Raw genomic sequence first — 13,834 nt, 5'->3', positions numbered from 1 at the left:
GTCCTATTATCAAATATTTACATATTAAAAAAAAAAAATCATAATAAATAGCAATCCTTCAAATAAAATAACCCAAAACAAGCCGTTGTCTGCACCGTCCCCAGTCCTGCTCAGCCGTCGGTGGCCAGGATGACGACGGCACCGAAGATGCCCACGTTCTGCCCGATGAGCTTCATCTGGTTCCAGAACTCAACACGGCGTGCCTCGTGCCAGTAACCAATGTTGCCATCGATGAGGAGGATGGCGAGAGGCAGCAGCACGGCCAGGACCTGCGCTGCCACCCGCACGTAGTAACCAGAGAGAAAGGCCAAAGCCAGGAGGCCGTAGAGCACGAAGAGGAGCTGCAGGGTGAGCTCGCCACCCAGGATGTGGTTCAGGTAAGCCAGGCGGTCCTCCTTGCTGTGCTGCAGCGAGTAGGCCTGCAGGAGAGGGGCTGTGGCTGTGGGATGGGCTCGGTGAGGTCGTCGCCCACCCTCAGTGCCCCCCCATACCTGGCAGATGAGGTAGATGCCCAGGAAGACCTGGCCTGTGGACTGCAGCGAGCGGCTGCGTGGCTTCTGCCGGTACAGCTCGCCTGCACCGCTGGCCAGGATGAGGAAACCGCCGATGATGGCGATGGTCCGGGAGTACATCCGCACCTGTGGAGTCACTGTCACTGCTGCACCCCTCAGGTAGGGGGAGGGAGTCCCTGGGGGGGTGTGGGAGGGTCTCACCTTCAGCCAGTCGCCGTAGTGCACCTGGCCGCCGACGTGTGAGGCGTACGTGGCCACAGCGAGCTGCAGGGCGGCCCCCAGGGCGAACCAGCGGCGCTTCACCCCGAAGGACATGAAGCTGGCACACAGCACGGCCACCCCCATGTCCACGTACAGGTATGGCACCGGGATGTCAGGCTTCCTGGTGGGGGGGGGGACACGGCAGCTCCAGCCCCGCTGGCATCCCCTGCTCCCATCCCTATGCTATATCTGCACATCCCGCCCCCTCCCAGGGGGCCCTTCCCACCAGCTCTCATTCCTGAGCCCTACGTTACCACTGGAGCCACCCAGCTGCCCCAAGACCCCAGGTCCCACGGTTGCCCCAACCCCCCTAATCCTATCTCTGGAGCCTCCCTGCTGCCCCCCCCAACCAGCATCCATGGCCCCACACCGTTCGCAGTTTCCTCGACCCCAGGGCTCCACCCACATCCTCCACCCCACATATCCCCCATGCCCCAACCCCACACTTAACTTAGCCCCCCCCAGCTGCATCACAGCAACCCTCAGCCCCTCCTGCCCCACACTTAACTCGTTGCACACAGCTGCCCCATACCTACCCCACTGAATCCCACTCCCCATACCAACCCAAGATCCTCCTGCTGCCCCACAGCAACCTCTGCCCCCCTACTTAACCCAAGCTCCACATACCCACTCAGTCTCCCTTAGGAGCCCCATACACCCACTCAGTCTCCCTTAAACGCCCCACATTTAACTCCAGATGCCCCATAGCTACCCCTAGGCACCCCATACATAACCCAGAACCACTAACTTCCCCACACCAATCCCAGTGCCCCCTTGGGCCCCCCCAACTAACCCACATTTAACCCAATCCCTCCCCTCCCAAAACGATCCCAGCTGCCTTGTACTCAGCTTCCCCAGTGCGTCCCAGATGCCCCCACCCACCCCAGACCCCTTACTTCCCCCCCGTCTGCCCCACACCTGACCCAGACCGCACCATACCCATACTCAGTCTCCCCTGGCTGCCCCACGCTTGATCCCAGTGCCCACCATCAACCTCACACCCACCCCTGCACCCCCCAGATGCCCCACACCCACCCCACACCCTTACTTACCCCAATTCCCCGCAGCCGACCCACAATTAACCCAGACCTCACCACACCCACACTCACCCCCTCCCCCCAAACAGCTGCTCCACACTTAACCCCCACCCCACCTCCGTCCCCCCTCCGGCCAACCGCGGCTCCTCTCACCCCCACCCTCCCCGCTCTCCCGTTCCCTTCCCCCGCACCGCCGCCCGTCGGCCCGCTCGGCGCACAGCAGCAGCCCGCTGAAGCAGTGCCAGAAGGGGAAGCGGGTCAGCAGCACCCCGCCGCCCGCCGTCAGCAGCCGCAGCGCCCGCCGCCTCCACCCGCGCCCCGCCGCCATTTCGGGGAGGCCTGAAACCGGAAGGCCTAGTGGAGGAGCCGGAAGTCCTTTGCGCACTGCGCCGGAAGTCCCGCCGCCAGAAGTGGAGGGGCAGGACTTCCGGCGCGGCCCGGTGTCCCCTCACAAACCCACATCGCCACACCGGTGATGGTTAAAAAAATCTCGGGTTTTATTGTTTTTTTTTTTTTTTTTTTTTGCTAAACAATACTAAAAAAATTTTTCCTTTTTTTTTTTCTTTTTTTTTGTCTTTATGTTTTTTTTTTTTTTTCTTTCTTCTTTCTTAAACTCCATAAGGCAGGGCTTGAATTAAACTTTTTTTTTTTTTTTTTGAGCCATTTCTTCTCTTTAAAATCAGAACAAAAAAAAAAAATAACCCAAAAAAAATTAAAACAAAGAGGGAGGACGGGGAGAATCATGGCAAAAAAAAAAAAAAAAAAAAAAAAAAAGAAGAATGAAATAGTGAAAATCAAACAGAAACTGGGACATCCTCCCCCCCTCCCACCCCCCCCTGCCTGGAGATGAACTTTGGGCTCTTTGGGTGAAAACATGGGGATTTTGGTGGTTTGTTGTGGGGTTTTTTTGTGGTTTTTTTTTTTTTTTTTTGCCATGATCCCAAGAGAACTGCCGGAAGCAGAAAAATATTTAAAGAACATTTTAATATATATTCATATATATCTTTAAAGATAAGAAAAATAGGACTAATTCAAGCCTTGCCCTGTGCAAACAAAATTAAAAGAGGACCGTGCGGGTCGCAGGTCCCGGCTCGGGGCTGCTGCTGCTTAGTTTTATTTTTGGAGGTGTTCTGGGGGGAGGAAACGGGAGCTGCTCCCATTAAGGAGGGGGGGGGGGGGGAAAGGACCCCCTTTGGAAAAATAAAGGGGGTGGGGTGGGGAGAGGGGAGTCCAAAAATAAAAGTAACCGAGCGCGAGCAGCCGATGGGAAAGAAACCATGGCGGACAAAAGAAAGTCTGTTAGTCAAGTAATGCATGAGCTTTTAAATTATTCTCTTTTCTCTTTTTTTTTTCTTTTTTTTTTTTTTTTCTGTCTCTGTGTGTGTGTGTGTGTGGTTTTTTTTGTTTGTTTGTTTGTTTGTCTTTTTTTTTTTTTTTTTTTTTTTTTAAAGTCTAAGGTTTGGAATCGGCGAGCTGCCCCGTTCCCCAGGGAGGACATCGGTGCCGGCAGGCCTCAGGACGACAGGGCGCTCTCCTTCTGTGTTTGCTGTGCTTGTGAACGCTGCATTACCTTTTGGCTTTCCACATCTCTAAAGTGTTTCTCGACCTGTGGGTGGGGAGGGGCTCAGCATGGCCGGGGAGGGGAGGGGGTGACCCCCACTGCCCCCCCCCCCCCCCCTCCCCTCCCTGTTTTGCTGTACTCACTATTTTGCGTACGTGCCCCAGCGCGCTGCCCTCTTTGCCTTTACAGTTCTCCACCTGGTACGGGGGGGCGATGACCACTTCTTCCATCACAACTATGTTCTTCTCCTGCCATTTACAGTCCTTAATGCTGCGGGGGTGGGGGGCAGAAGGATCAGCCCAGCCGTGTCCCCCCTCTCCTCCCCCCCCCCAGTTCCCATTCCACCACCTAACATATCCCGCTGACCGCCTGCAGGTTTTTGGGGGTGACACCAAACACAGACACCCCTCCCTGGGCCACGTGGGGACCCCAAAACCCCAGTGTGGGTGTGGGGAGGGGGGAGGCACAGAGACTCACGTCTTGTGGATGGTCTGGAAGAGCTGCTGTCCCTCCAGGGAGACCCCCGCACTGATGGCGTACGCCTGGCTCAGCTTCTCCTCCTTCTCCATCCGTGCTTTGTTGGCGAGCTGGGGGGAGATAGAGATCCTTCATACACTGCCTGCGCCCCACACCACCCCCAGAGGATGGCTGTGCACCCACCAGCATTCCCTCTGCCTTTCCCCAATTATCAGTGCATTTTAGCTCCCAGCCACCTTCCATTTGTTCATGCTAACGCGTGACAACCTGGGTAAGCTGAGTCCGAAATAACCACAACATTAAGGCTTGCACGATGGAGGTATGAGAAACTTTATCCCAGAGCAGTTACTACAGTCCAAAAAAGGTAACAACAACAACAACAAAGTCAGCTTTTTGGGAAGAGCAACAGCAATCCCTCTGGCAGCACACAATCCATGTGCAGGGAGGCCTCCGTTGGGGCTCACACTGACACAGCACAAGCAGCCCATGAGCAAGGAGCAGGAGCAGGGTGGCCAGCACACAAGGCCATGGAGGTTTCTCCCAGCTCCTTCAAGAGCTCATGGAGCAGCAGCAAAAGGTTCAGGGCTTCCCCTCAGCCCTCACATGGAGCCTCTCCCCCTCAACCTGGCAGCTGAGAAGCACTGCAGACACTGAACACACTGCTGACAACACTGCATCCCGAACAGCAGCAGTGAGCTCTCTGTAAGCCTGCTCTGGGTACAAAAAGCCCAATTTCTCAGGGAGAATGGGCATTTCTTGCAGCAAACACTGCTCGTCCCTCCAGCACAGCTTCACTTTGGCTTCTCACCCAAACAATGTGACCCACAGCACCCAGGGCTGCAGCCATGAGCCACACCACTGACAGCACAGTGAGGCCCTGCAGGGAAGGATCCAAAGGTTCCTCTCCCATTTGCCCCAGCCAGAACAGAACAGCCCCCAGCCCCCCATCTAGCTTCCTCACTTCCACAGCATCCTCTCAGCACTGGGACCTTTCCTCAGCTCTGTGCCTCATGCAGTGCCTGCATGAATGAATGAGTCACCGCCCCTCTCCTGTCCCATTGGTGTGAGTGACAAAACATGAGCAAACAGAACTGCTGCTGGGGCAGCCCCTGGCACCACAGAGTAGAACAGGGCACTGAGCACAGCAGGGCACCAAGCAGGGGTTGCCATGCTGTGTGAACTCTGTGCTGCAGTACCACCACCACCACCCCCCCATCTGCTCCAACACTGCCTGCACTGAGGGACATGGGGGACATGGACCAAAACTACAGCAAGGATTTTGACGCCAGGAAGAGCTAAGAGAGAATAAGTGGTGCCACATCAGGTGCTGTCCACACCTCCGAGCCACGTCCCTCTGTGCAATTTGAAGAGCTGCATCTTTACAGCATTTGTGTCATCTGAAATCTGTCAGCATGCTCATCAAGGGAGGGGGAACTGCCAGGCAGGGGACATCCAGCCGCTGCCACCACCCTGTGCAGGGACATGGCCACTGCCATGAGAAGCTTCCAGGTGGGAAAAGGAGGAACCCCAGAGAAAGACCCTGCTCACATTTCCCCTGGAGCTCTCCGAGGGCCTCACAACCTCCAGGGCTGCGCCCCAAAGGTGTGGGCTCACCTTCCCTTCAGCACCTCCCCCCTTTGAGGAGGATGACAAGAAGCTGCTCCTCAAAACTCAGACAATGCTGGGCTTCACAGCTCCTGTCCCACCTCCCCGCCATGGGGCTTTGCCAGAAATTCTACTTTTGAAGACGAGCAGCATCCATGCAGAGATGCACCGATGCACCGACCTCCCACAGCTTCTCCCTGCCCACAGGAGCACAGAAAGCAGGCTGATGCATTCAGCCAGCAGGCGCTGCGTGAGCAGGGCAAGAGTTCAAAGGGCGAGGAGCAGAGAGAGAGCCTGAGCTGTGCCCCTTCTCGAGGGAAGGCCTCCAAGCACTGGGTTGCCCACAGCCACAGAACCTGCTGCAGCTCCTGGCTGAGCAGCCCCACAGCACAGAAGTTCAGGGGTCACACAGACCCCCAAACCCTGAACAGAGCTGCACAGAGTCACAAATGACACATTAAAAGCCAACCCACATCAGTATTGACAGCACGGCTTCCCCCCACCCATAGGCAGCCCCCAGCCCACCCCAATCACCTTCTTACCTTGCTAACATTGAGTGAAGCTAAAGGAGGAGGGGTTTCCGTGCGGTCGTTAATTATTTCCACTTCTGAAACATACTGTAAGTTTACAAGCAGGATATCTGCGTGGTTGGGCTTCCCACTGGAAGAAGGGCATTCTGGAGGGACAAAGCATTAAGGAAAACAAACCCAGACAGAGAGGTGCTGAGCACAGAAAGCCAGCAGGTGGTTTTCAGTGAGTTTTCCACCATCCTTGCCCCGGCTCTGCCAACCTGGCCACCTGCAAGACTGCACACCACGACCAAACTCTCCTTTGACTCATTTGATGCTGACGTGCTTTTCCCAACTACAGCAGAGATGTTTTCAGCCCAAAACTGCCAGGACCACACCACACACAAGCTGGGATATTGCGTGGTCTCTTCCAAGAAGCGAGCTCAGTTCTGCAGCTGCCACATTCTGAGCAGTGCAGTGCACTCCCTTACACACAAGCTGGTCTGGAAGTGAACCCAACCACCACCCTACTTCAAACTCACACAATTTTATCTCACAGCTGCTTCCTCTGGCAGGCAATAGCTAAGCCCACAGCCTCACCAGGAGGACAGGAGCTCCTCACCTCCCAGGTTTGTTGTGCTTGGTGCTGCAGCATGGCTGGGAAACGTAAATGAGACAACAGTGCACCACCCCCAGAAAACCTTTCTAGAACCGACACGAATTCCTGAGCAATCTGTTCCCAAGGAGCTGCACTGCAGGCCCTCACTGCTGTCTCCAATTGAAGAGAAGCCCGTGGGGCTCAGCTCTCCTCAGCCCCGAGCTGCCACAAAGCCCTCATGAGCAAACACATTTCTGCACAGCAGAGAGCACGAGGGATGTGGCACAAGAGTCTCTTCCCTGAGAGGATGAGATCACAGAAGGTCTGAAGTTGGAATGGACCCACAAGGAGCAGCAGGTCCAACTCCTGGTTCCACACAGGACTACTCAGAAGCTAAACCTTACAGCTGAGAACGGACGATGAGTCAGAACAGCCTGCTGCTGGGGAACTCTGCTGGAGGTCCCACTCCTCCTCCAGAGCTGTGGGACATTCCCCACAATGCTCCAGCACTCCTCACCGATGCAGCCTGCAGACATGGACGTCCAGCAGCTCCTGCCCTCTCTCACAGCTCCAGAAGCAGCCCTGGGGCCATAGAATCACCTCAAATGCTCCTCCAGCCCTTTTCAGTACCACCCCTGGGCCCAAAGTCTGCCTTCACAAGCTTCCTGCAGTCCCTCTTAATGCTCTGCATCAACCCACCAGCCTTTTGCTCTCACATCACTGCCAGGTTAAAAAGATAAAGCACATCCTAGTGCATACACACACACACTGATGCATTTTAAGACCTGAGCACTGCCCTCCTGCTCCCTCCAGACAAGGCCTGGCAATGCCAGAGCTCTGACCCCTTCCCCACAGCATTTCTCCTCCACTTCAGTAACAACCAGGAGACCCCTATGCTCCCCATGTGCCCTTAGAAGACTCCTCCCACCTTCCCCAAATCTCACTGAGCCCTGCTCACCACGCTGCTGCCTCTCTCTGCAACTCAAGCTAGCACTATCCCCAACCAGAGCCTCCCCCAGGCTCCTCCTGTCCTCAGAATCCCCCCAGCAGGCTCCCCCACTCCCCCAGAGCCTCACTGTGCTGTCCAAAGCCCCCAGGAGGTCCCAATCAATACTCCACAATCCCCCCCAGCAGGGCTGTCCCCTCTCCAGAAGCACCCTGCATCCCCCCTGTCCCCCCCCCCCACTCCTCGCTCACTGCTCTATGGATCCCCTCACTCCCCAACAGCCCCCCTATCCACCCCTCACCCCCCAAGCCCCCTTGTCCTATAGGACCCCAATAACTCCCCCCACAGATCACACTCCCCAATAACCCCATCAGAAGCCTCCCAACTCCCCCAGCACCCCCTCCCTCAATAACATCCCCCCTCCACAGCACCCTCCACCACCCAGCAAACCCCTACAGATCCCCTCTTTCCCCCTCCCCCCCCCCTCCCCACAACCCTCTCCATACATCTCCCCGCTCCACAGGAACTCCGTTACAGAATCACAGAGTCGCCCAACATCCCAAGCTGGAACGGACCCCTCTACCCTCCTCCCCCCTCCACACCACCCCCAACACACCCCACGCTCCACAAAACCCCCATCACAGACCCCCTCACCCCCTAATAACCCCCACCCCCAACACCACCTCCCCACCAGCCCCCCTCTCCCTAATAACCCCGCACAGCCCTCTCACCCCATCCCCAATCCCCTCACCCCCCCCGCCCAACCCCCAACCCCCCCCCCCACCCCCTTCCCGCCCTCCCCTCAGCCCCCCCCCATCCCCTCAGCGAGGCCGGGCCGCGGTGCGGTGGTCGGCCGGCCCCGTGGCGGCGCGGCGGATGGATACTGAGCGCCAGCATCTTGCTGGGGTAATCGAAGGCGACGACCTCGCCCTGCAGGCGCTGCTCCTGGCAGGTGCGGCACGACACCTGGCTGCCCACGCTGAAGCACTCGCCCGGCGCCGCCATTTTCTCTCAGCCCGCAGCGGCCGCCGCGGCTCGGCTCGGCCAAGGGGGGGGCGGGGCGCCGCTCGACGTCACCGCGCTGCGTGATGACGTCGACGCGTTTGCGTGATGACGTTGCGCGCGCCCCCTCCCCCCGCGTGCCGACGTCGCCTCGCCGCGCCGCGCCGCGCGCCGCCGCGGGGCGGGGTGACCTTGGAACAGCCAAGGTTTTTTGACCCTCGCGCCGCCCCGTAGCGGTCGTCCCGCCCGCGCCGCAGGGGCTGCTGGGAAGTGTAGGAGGAAGAGGCGGTTAGCGGCCTGCCCGCCTGGAGGGCCGCAGGGACCCCGGCCCCCGGGTGAGGCCCCAAACCCCGCTGCGAGCTCCTCGGCCGGCCCCGCGCCCCGCCCGCTGCCCTCCCCGAGCCGTAACGACCCGCTGCGGGGTTCCCTGAGCGGCGAGAGGGCTGGCGGGTCGCTCTGGGGGTCCCTCGGGGCTGCCCCGATCGCTGCGGTGTCCGCAGGGCTGCGCGGCCCGGCCTTGTGTCCGCGCCGAGCCTCTCCCGGCCGGTGCCTTTGTGCCCGCCATCCCGGTGTCCGTTTTCTGTCTCCACCTCCATCCCATCCCCACCATCCCCGTTATCCCCATCCCCGCCTCCATCCCCATTCCCACCTCCATCCCTATTTCCCATCCCATCCCCATCTCCATCTCTCCCTCCATCCTTCCCCCATCCCATCCCCGTTATCCTCATCCCCATATCCATCCCACTCCCCATCCTATTCCCACCATCCCCATCCCATTCTCCCCATCCATCTTCTTCCTCTCTCCATCCCCACCATCCCCATCTCCATCCCATCCCCCTTCCTGTCTCCATCCCATTCCCCATCTCATCCCTATCTCCACCCCACCCCCATCCCTCCATCCCATTCCCTTCCTCTCCCCATCCTCCCCCCACCTAGGACCCCTCCCTGACTCTCTCCCTCCCCACAGCCCACACCATGGAGGCCCTACACACCACTGGGATCCACATCGCTGAGTTGCTGCAGGCTGGGCCTCCGTGGCTGGAAAACTTTTGGCTCACCATCACCTCCATGGCTGACCCCAAATGCATCTTCACCGTGTGCTTCCCGCTCGCCTATTTCCTCGACCGCAAGGTGGGGGTGGCAGTGCTGTGGGTCGGGCTGGTGGCTGAGTGGCTCAACGTGGTCTTCAAATGGTGAGGGCACAGCCTGTGCCGCTGGGTTCTGCAGGGCTGGGGGATGCCACGGCCCCATAGCCACCTTCCTGCTGCTGCCCGCAGCCCCCAAACCCACCGGGGCTTTGTGGGGCGCTGAGGCTTTGGGCTGCATCCATTCACTGCTCTGCTCTGTCCCTCCCTCTCAGGTTTTTATTTGGGGAACGCCCGTTCTGGTGGATCCATGAGTCGGGCTTTGCCAGCCAGCAGCCACTCACACTGCGTCAGTTCCCTGTCAGCTGTGAAACGGGACCAGGTGAGCTGTGTGTGTCCCTGCAGAACACCATGGGATTCCATCCTGCTGACTCCAGGGGCAAAGCGGGGAGAGTGTGGAACTGAAAGCACACAAGGAAGTATATAACACCGGGCTGTTGGCTTCAGAGGGGCACCCAGGGGCTCCTTGGTGTCAGTGCTTAGCATTAGCAGGATGCTGAGAGCCCTTCCTGCCAAGCTGGCACTGGGGAAAGCATTTCCTGCATCAGTTCCCCGTCTGTACGACAAAGATTTGTTTACTCTTTTGCTCTGTGAGGAAATATTCTGGCTCCTGCCTTCCTCCCTGGCAGCGTAGAGGTGGGCAGGGCAGCCTGGGGATCCCAGTGCTGGCAGGATGGGGCATTCAGGAGTTGGCAGCACAGCTTAGAAGTGACCAGCAGGGAACAGGATGGGCTGGCACAGCTCTGGGGCCAGGATACCCACTGGGCAGTCTGCACTGGGCTTCTTTTCTAAAGGCCCTCAGAGCTCTGTGCCTTTTGGTTTTGGGGGCTTGCAGGGCTCCTTGCCCCCCTCTTTGAGCATCTCGTGCTTTGCAGGCAGCCCCTCCGGCCACTGCATGATCACTGGGGCAGCACTGTGGCCACTGGTGACTGCACTGACAGCATTGGCATCCCGACACTCCAAGAGGTGAGAGCTGGGGCACTCCTGGAAACCTCAGAAGGCATTCTGTGGGGGAGGGAGATGCACTGCAGGGCTCTTTCTGCTGGGCTGGATGGGGAACGCAGCTCTGGCTGCTGTGGGATCCACTCACCCTGCTCACCTCTTCCAGCCTGGTGCTGAAGCTGATCCCCTTCAGTGCCTACATGCTGCTGCTGCTGGCCGTGGGGCTCTCACGGATCTTCATCCTCGCTCACTTTCCCCACCAGGTGCTGGGTGGCATTGTGGCAGGTGAGCAGGGCAAGGGTCACCCCTTCCCATCCCCTCGAGCCCCGCACATCCATCCCCACATCCCCCAACCTGACTGTGTTCACCCCACAGGGGCTGCCCTGGGCTGGGGGCTGCAGGCTCACACTCCAGCCACGCGCTCTCTGGGTTTCTTTGCTGCCACATCCCTGGGGCTGCTGCTGAGCTCGGTCGCCCTGCACAGACTCATGGTTGCTGCTGGCGTTGACATCGACTGGTGAGCAGCTGTGGGGAGTGGGGGGGCCTCAGAGCCCCAGGGGGGAAGGGATTCATCCCTGAGAACTGACTCTTCAAAACAGAGAGGGGCTCAACCCCCAGGAGGGTAAGGGGGCGAGGAGAGGGAGGGCACATGGATCTGCCCCTGGTCGAACTGGGGGTCGAACCCCAAAGATTTTGCCCTCGAATTCGAAAGGGACCGGCCTTAAAATGCACTTCCCGAGGCTACGGCGGGCTGAGATCAGCCCCCAAAGCAGCACCCAACCCCTTCCCCCGCCTTCTGGGAGGGGTCTCAGCCTCACCCCACCTCTCTCTCCATTCAGGTCCATCCGTTTGGCCACCGCCTGGTGCAAGGACCCGTCCTGGCTGCGCATCGACACGCGGCCCTTCGCCTCCATCTGCCGCGTGGCGGGCAGCGCGCTGGGGCTGGGCTTGGCTGCCGGAGACCCCCAACGCTGGGATAAACCTTTGCCCCCCCGGCAGCGAGCAGCCTGCGCCGTATTGGCGTTGGCAGCCGTGCGGGGGCTGCAGCACATTCCCCAGCCCCAGCAGGTGACACTGTGGTACGCCTCCAGCTTCCTCAAATACGCTGCAGGGCCCGGGCTGGTGGCTGTGCTGCTGCCCCGCATCGCCCGCACCATCACCCGCCCCAAGGCCCCCCCCCATGCTGAATAGATGGGTGGGGGATCCCCAACTTTGGCACGGTGAGTCATGCGTGCCCCCCCCCCCCCCCCCCCAGCATCCCATCTCAGAACGCCATGCCAATCCTCTCCAAATAGGGGCAACCCTCATCCCCCCATGGTCATCCTGGGGAGGGGGCAACCTTCACCCTCCCCATTTCTTCCTGGGAGGGGGCACTGCTCATCCCCTCATCCCTTTCTGCCCCCAATAAAGGCACTGTTGCACTCCACCGCCGCCCCAAAGTTCCTTTTAAAAGCAGGGGGGGGGGGGGTGGGCACAAGGATGCAGACCCCCCCCCCCTCCCCCCTTCCTCAGGCTGTGCCCCCCACTCCCATGGCTATTGCCAGAAACAGTTTTATTTATACAAGGACGAACATTGGTGACATATTACAAAATACTCAAACCCATATCGAGAGCCAGCGGGCGGCGGACGGACAGAAAGAAACGGGGGGGGGGGATGATATCGAGGAGGGGGGCACTGACCCAAAGCATGACAGCCTCACTCTTGGGAAGGCCAGACCCTCCCTCCCCCCCCTCCCCCTTCCCCCACACCATTCTACCTGCATTGGGAGAACAGGGCAGCACCCCCACCCCAAATGATGATGGGGAGAGGGGTGGGGGGGGGATCTCAGTCCATTAAATTGAGGACCTCCCCCCCCCCCCTCCCCGCCTCCTCCTGCAGCACAACACTGCCACGCACACACATAGGAATGAAGTTGGGGGGGGGGGTGATGGGGAAATAAGGGGGGGGGGGAGACCCCCGAAACGCCCCACTAAGTGACACACAAAGCGCCGCTCCCATCCGCCACCAGCCATTAAAAAAATACTATTAAATAATTCCTCTGTAATTAACAAAATTAGAGACCTCTGCTCTGCGGGGCTTCGCTTTCCCCTCTCTGTTAAAGCTCCCATCGCTCCTCAGGCTGAGAAATGATGGGAGCAATGCCTTTTCCCCATTGGGATTCAATGAGCGCCGGACCCCATCTGAAATTGGGGAGGGGGTTATTTGGGGGTGGGGTGGGGGGGGAAGAAAGAAAGAAGTGACGACGGTGGAGAAAATGAATTCATTTAAAAAATAATAATAAAATCAGGGAAAATTAAGGCTTTAAAATAAAAAAAAAAGGAGGTGGTGAAAGGCACAGCTATTCCCCCATTGCAGCATGGAGGGGGGGGGGGGGGTTTAAAAAAAAAAAAAGGGTAAAATGAAGGAAAACACCCCCAAAACCCCCCTCCATCTCTCCATAAATATATATAGAGGCGGCCCTAAGATGGACGGACGGACGGACGGGGAGTGCTGGTGGACACAGCTGCACACAGACACGACTGCAAACACCGCGTGGAGCTGCTGGGGTGAGGGGGGGCCCGGGGGGGGGAAGTGGGGGCACTGCTTTTAGCGCTCGCTTGGTTACGTGTGGTGGTGGTTTGGGTTTTTTTTTTTTTTTTTGGGGGGGGGGTGTAGTTTTTTTCCTTTTTTTTTGTTGGTTTTTTTTTTCCTTTTTTTTTTTTTTAATAGAAAAAAAATATTTTCCTTTTTTTTTTTTTCTTCTTCCTTTTTTTTTTTTTTTTTTTTTCCTCCCCCCACCCCATTTTGTCCTTTTTTGTTGCTGTTTTTTTTTTTTTTTTTCTTTTTCTTCTCCTCCTCCATCACAGCGCAGGCTCAGCCTCCATCGGTTCCTCCACGGATCTACACAGAATTGTGGGGGAGGGGGGGGAACACACATCACCATAAGTCCAGACCCACAGCAGGACCCCCATATAACCCCCCCCATCCATTCCCTAAGGCCATACCTGGGGTTGGGGTCCGTGCCCCCCCTCTCAGCTCCCACTGACAGCAGTGCCATGGCCGTCACCGTCTCTGCCTCTTCGCTCTCCCCGCTCTGTGCCTCCAGCAGTGAGCAGCCCACCGCAGCCCCCCCACGTTTCAGAGACCCCCAGTGTGTGCCTGCCGGGACCCCCGTGTTGTTGAGCACCGGGACACCCCCCCCCCCCCCATACAAACAGAATCCCCCCTCCCCCCCAACATAGGGCAAGGATGCAGCTGG

At 58.3% G+C, this 13,834-nt stretch overlaps 4 protein-coding genes across 8 annotated transcripts in view; 1 reads left to right on the top strand and 3 right to left on the bottom strand.

Annotated features, from left to right (window-relative positions):
* Positions 1-8: 8 nt before the first annotated feature.
* On the bottom strand, positions 9-2,176 carry TMEM101 (transmembrane protein 101). Its single transcript, XM_090125229.1, has 4 exons — positions 2,002-2,176; positions 714-894; positions 492-638; positions 9-419 (listed from the first exon to the last, which is right to left on the bottom strand). The coding sequence occupies exons 1-4, from the start codon at positions 2,136-2,138 to the stop codon at positions 111-113; spliced, it is 774 nt and encodes a 257-aa protein (XP_089981355.1). The 5' UTR covers positions 2,139-2,176; the 3' UTR covers positions 9-110.
* A 969-nt stretch (positions 2,177-3,145) lies between these two features.
* LSM12 (LSM12 homolog) lies at positions 3,146-8,598 on the bottom strand. Its single transcript, XM_031600862.2, has 5 exons — positions 8,391-8,598; positions 5,996-6,129; positions 3,849-3,958; positions 3,515-3,641; positions 3,146-3,416 (listed from the first exon to the last, which is right to left on the bottom strand). The coding sequence occupies exons 1-5, from the start codon at positions 8,509-8,511 to the stop codon at positions 3,324-3,326; spliced, it is 585 nt and encodes a 194-aa protein (XP_031456722.1). The 5' UTR covers positions 8,512-8,598; the 3' UTR covers positions 3,146-3,323.
* A 93-nt stretch (positions 8,599-8,691) lies between these two features.
* Positions 8,692-13,151, top strand: G6PC3 (glucose-6-phosphatase catalytic subunit 3). 3 transcript variants are annotated; one of them, XM_031600860.2, is made up of 8 exons: positions 8,692-8,843; positions 9,476-9,701; positions 9,869-9,975; positions 10,529-10,619; positions 10,762-10,880; positions 10,971-11,112; positions 11,435-11,815; positions 13,048-13,151. In XM_031600860.2, the coding sequence occupies exons 2-7, from the start codon at positions 9,484-9,486 to the stop codon at positions 11,784-11,786; spliced, it is 1,029 nt and encodes a 342-aa protein (XP_031456720.2). In that variant the 5' UTR covers positions 8,692-8,843; positions 9,476-9,483; the 3' UTR covers positions 11,787-11,815; positions 13,048-13,151. The 3 variants fall into 3 exon arrangements, with proteins under 3 accessions (XP_031456720.2, XP_031456719.2, XP_031456721.2); XM_031600859.2 differs by lacking the exon at positions 13,048-13,151 and having other exon boundaries at positions 11,435-12,021; XM_031600861.2 differs by lacking the exons at positions 8,692-8,843; positions 13,048-13,151 and adding an exon at positions 8,942-9,079 and having other exon boundaries at positions 11,435-12,021.
* HDAC5 (histone deacetylase 5) overlaps positions 12,131-13,834 on the bottom strand; it is a 30,933-nt gene continuing 29,229 nt past the window's right edge. For 2 of the 3 annotated variants that reach the window (XM_090125224.1, XM_090125225.1), the window contains exons 25-26: positions 13,581-13,734; positions 12,131-13,476 (exon numbers count right to left, since the gene is read on the bottom strand). In XM_090125224.1, coding sequence (XP_089981350.1) covers positions 13,437-13,476; positions 13,581-13,734 — 194 coding nt within the window. In that variant the 3' untranslated portion in view covers positions 12,131-13,436. Of the gene's footprint in view, positions 13,477-13,580; positions 13,735-13,834 lie in introns of those variants that run through there. The other variant, XM_090125226.1, reaches the window with a different exon arrangement.

The sequence above is a fragment of the Phasianus colchicus genome, chromosome 26 (assembly GCF_987193195.1).
Source record: "Phasianus colchicus chromosome 26, bPhaCol1.hap1.1, whole genome shotgun sequence".
NCBI classification, from domain to species: domain Eukaryota; kingdom Metazoa; phylum Chordata; class Aves; order Galliformes; family Phasianidae; genus Phasianus; species Phasianus colchicus.
Note: the sequence above shows the minus strand (reverse complement) of the source record. Positions and strands in the feature narration are given on the sequence as shown.

What these genes read in the sequence shown, in the direction of transcription:
- G6PC3 (XM_031600860.2), top strand. Translation starts at nt 9,484, where the DNA reads ATGGAGGCCCTACACACCACTGGGATCCACATCGCTGAGTTGCTGCAG. An exon ending in CAGCTGTGAAACGGGACCAG is followed by an intron (nt 9,976 to 10,528) that starts GTGAGCTGTGTG and finishes CGTGCTTTGCAG; the next exon opens with GCAGCCCCTCCGGCCACTGC. An exon ending in GCTGGGTGGCATTGTGGCAG is followed by an intron (nt 10,881 to 10,970) that starts GTGAGCAGGGCA and finishes TTCACCCCACAG; the next exon opens with GGGCTGCCCTGGGCTGGGGG.
- LSM12 (XM_031600862.2), bottom strand. Translation starts at nt 8,511, where the DNA reads ATGGCGGCGCCGGGCGAGTGCTTCAGCGTGGGCAGCCAGGTGTCGTGC. An exon ending in CTTCACTCAATGTTAGCAAG is followed by an intron (nt 3,959 to 5,995) that starts GTAAGAAGGTGA and finishes ATCTCCCCCCAG; the next exon opens with CTCGCCAACAAAGCACGGAT. An exon ending in TTCCAGACCATCCACAAGAC is followed by an intron (nt 3,642 to 3,848) that starts GTGAGTCTCTGT and finishes CCACCCCCGCAG; the next exon opens with CATTAAGGACTGTAAATGGC.
- TMEM101 (XM_090125229.1), bottom strand. Translation starts at nt 2,138, where the DNA reads ATGGCGGCGGGGCGCGGGTGGAGGCGGCGGGCGCTGCGGCTGCTGACG. An exon ending in ACTACGGCGACTGGCTGAAG is followed by an intron (nt 639 to 713) that starts GTGAGACCCTCC and finishes GTGACTCCACAG; the next exon opens with GTGCGGATGTACTCCCGGAC. An exon ending in GCATCTACCTCATCTGCCAG is followed by an intron (nt 420 to 491) that starts GTATGGGGGGGC and finishes CCTCTCCTGCAG; the next exon opens with GCCTACTCGCTGCAGCACAG.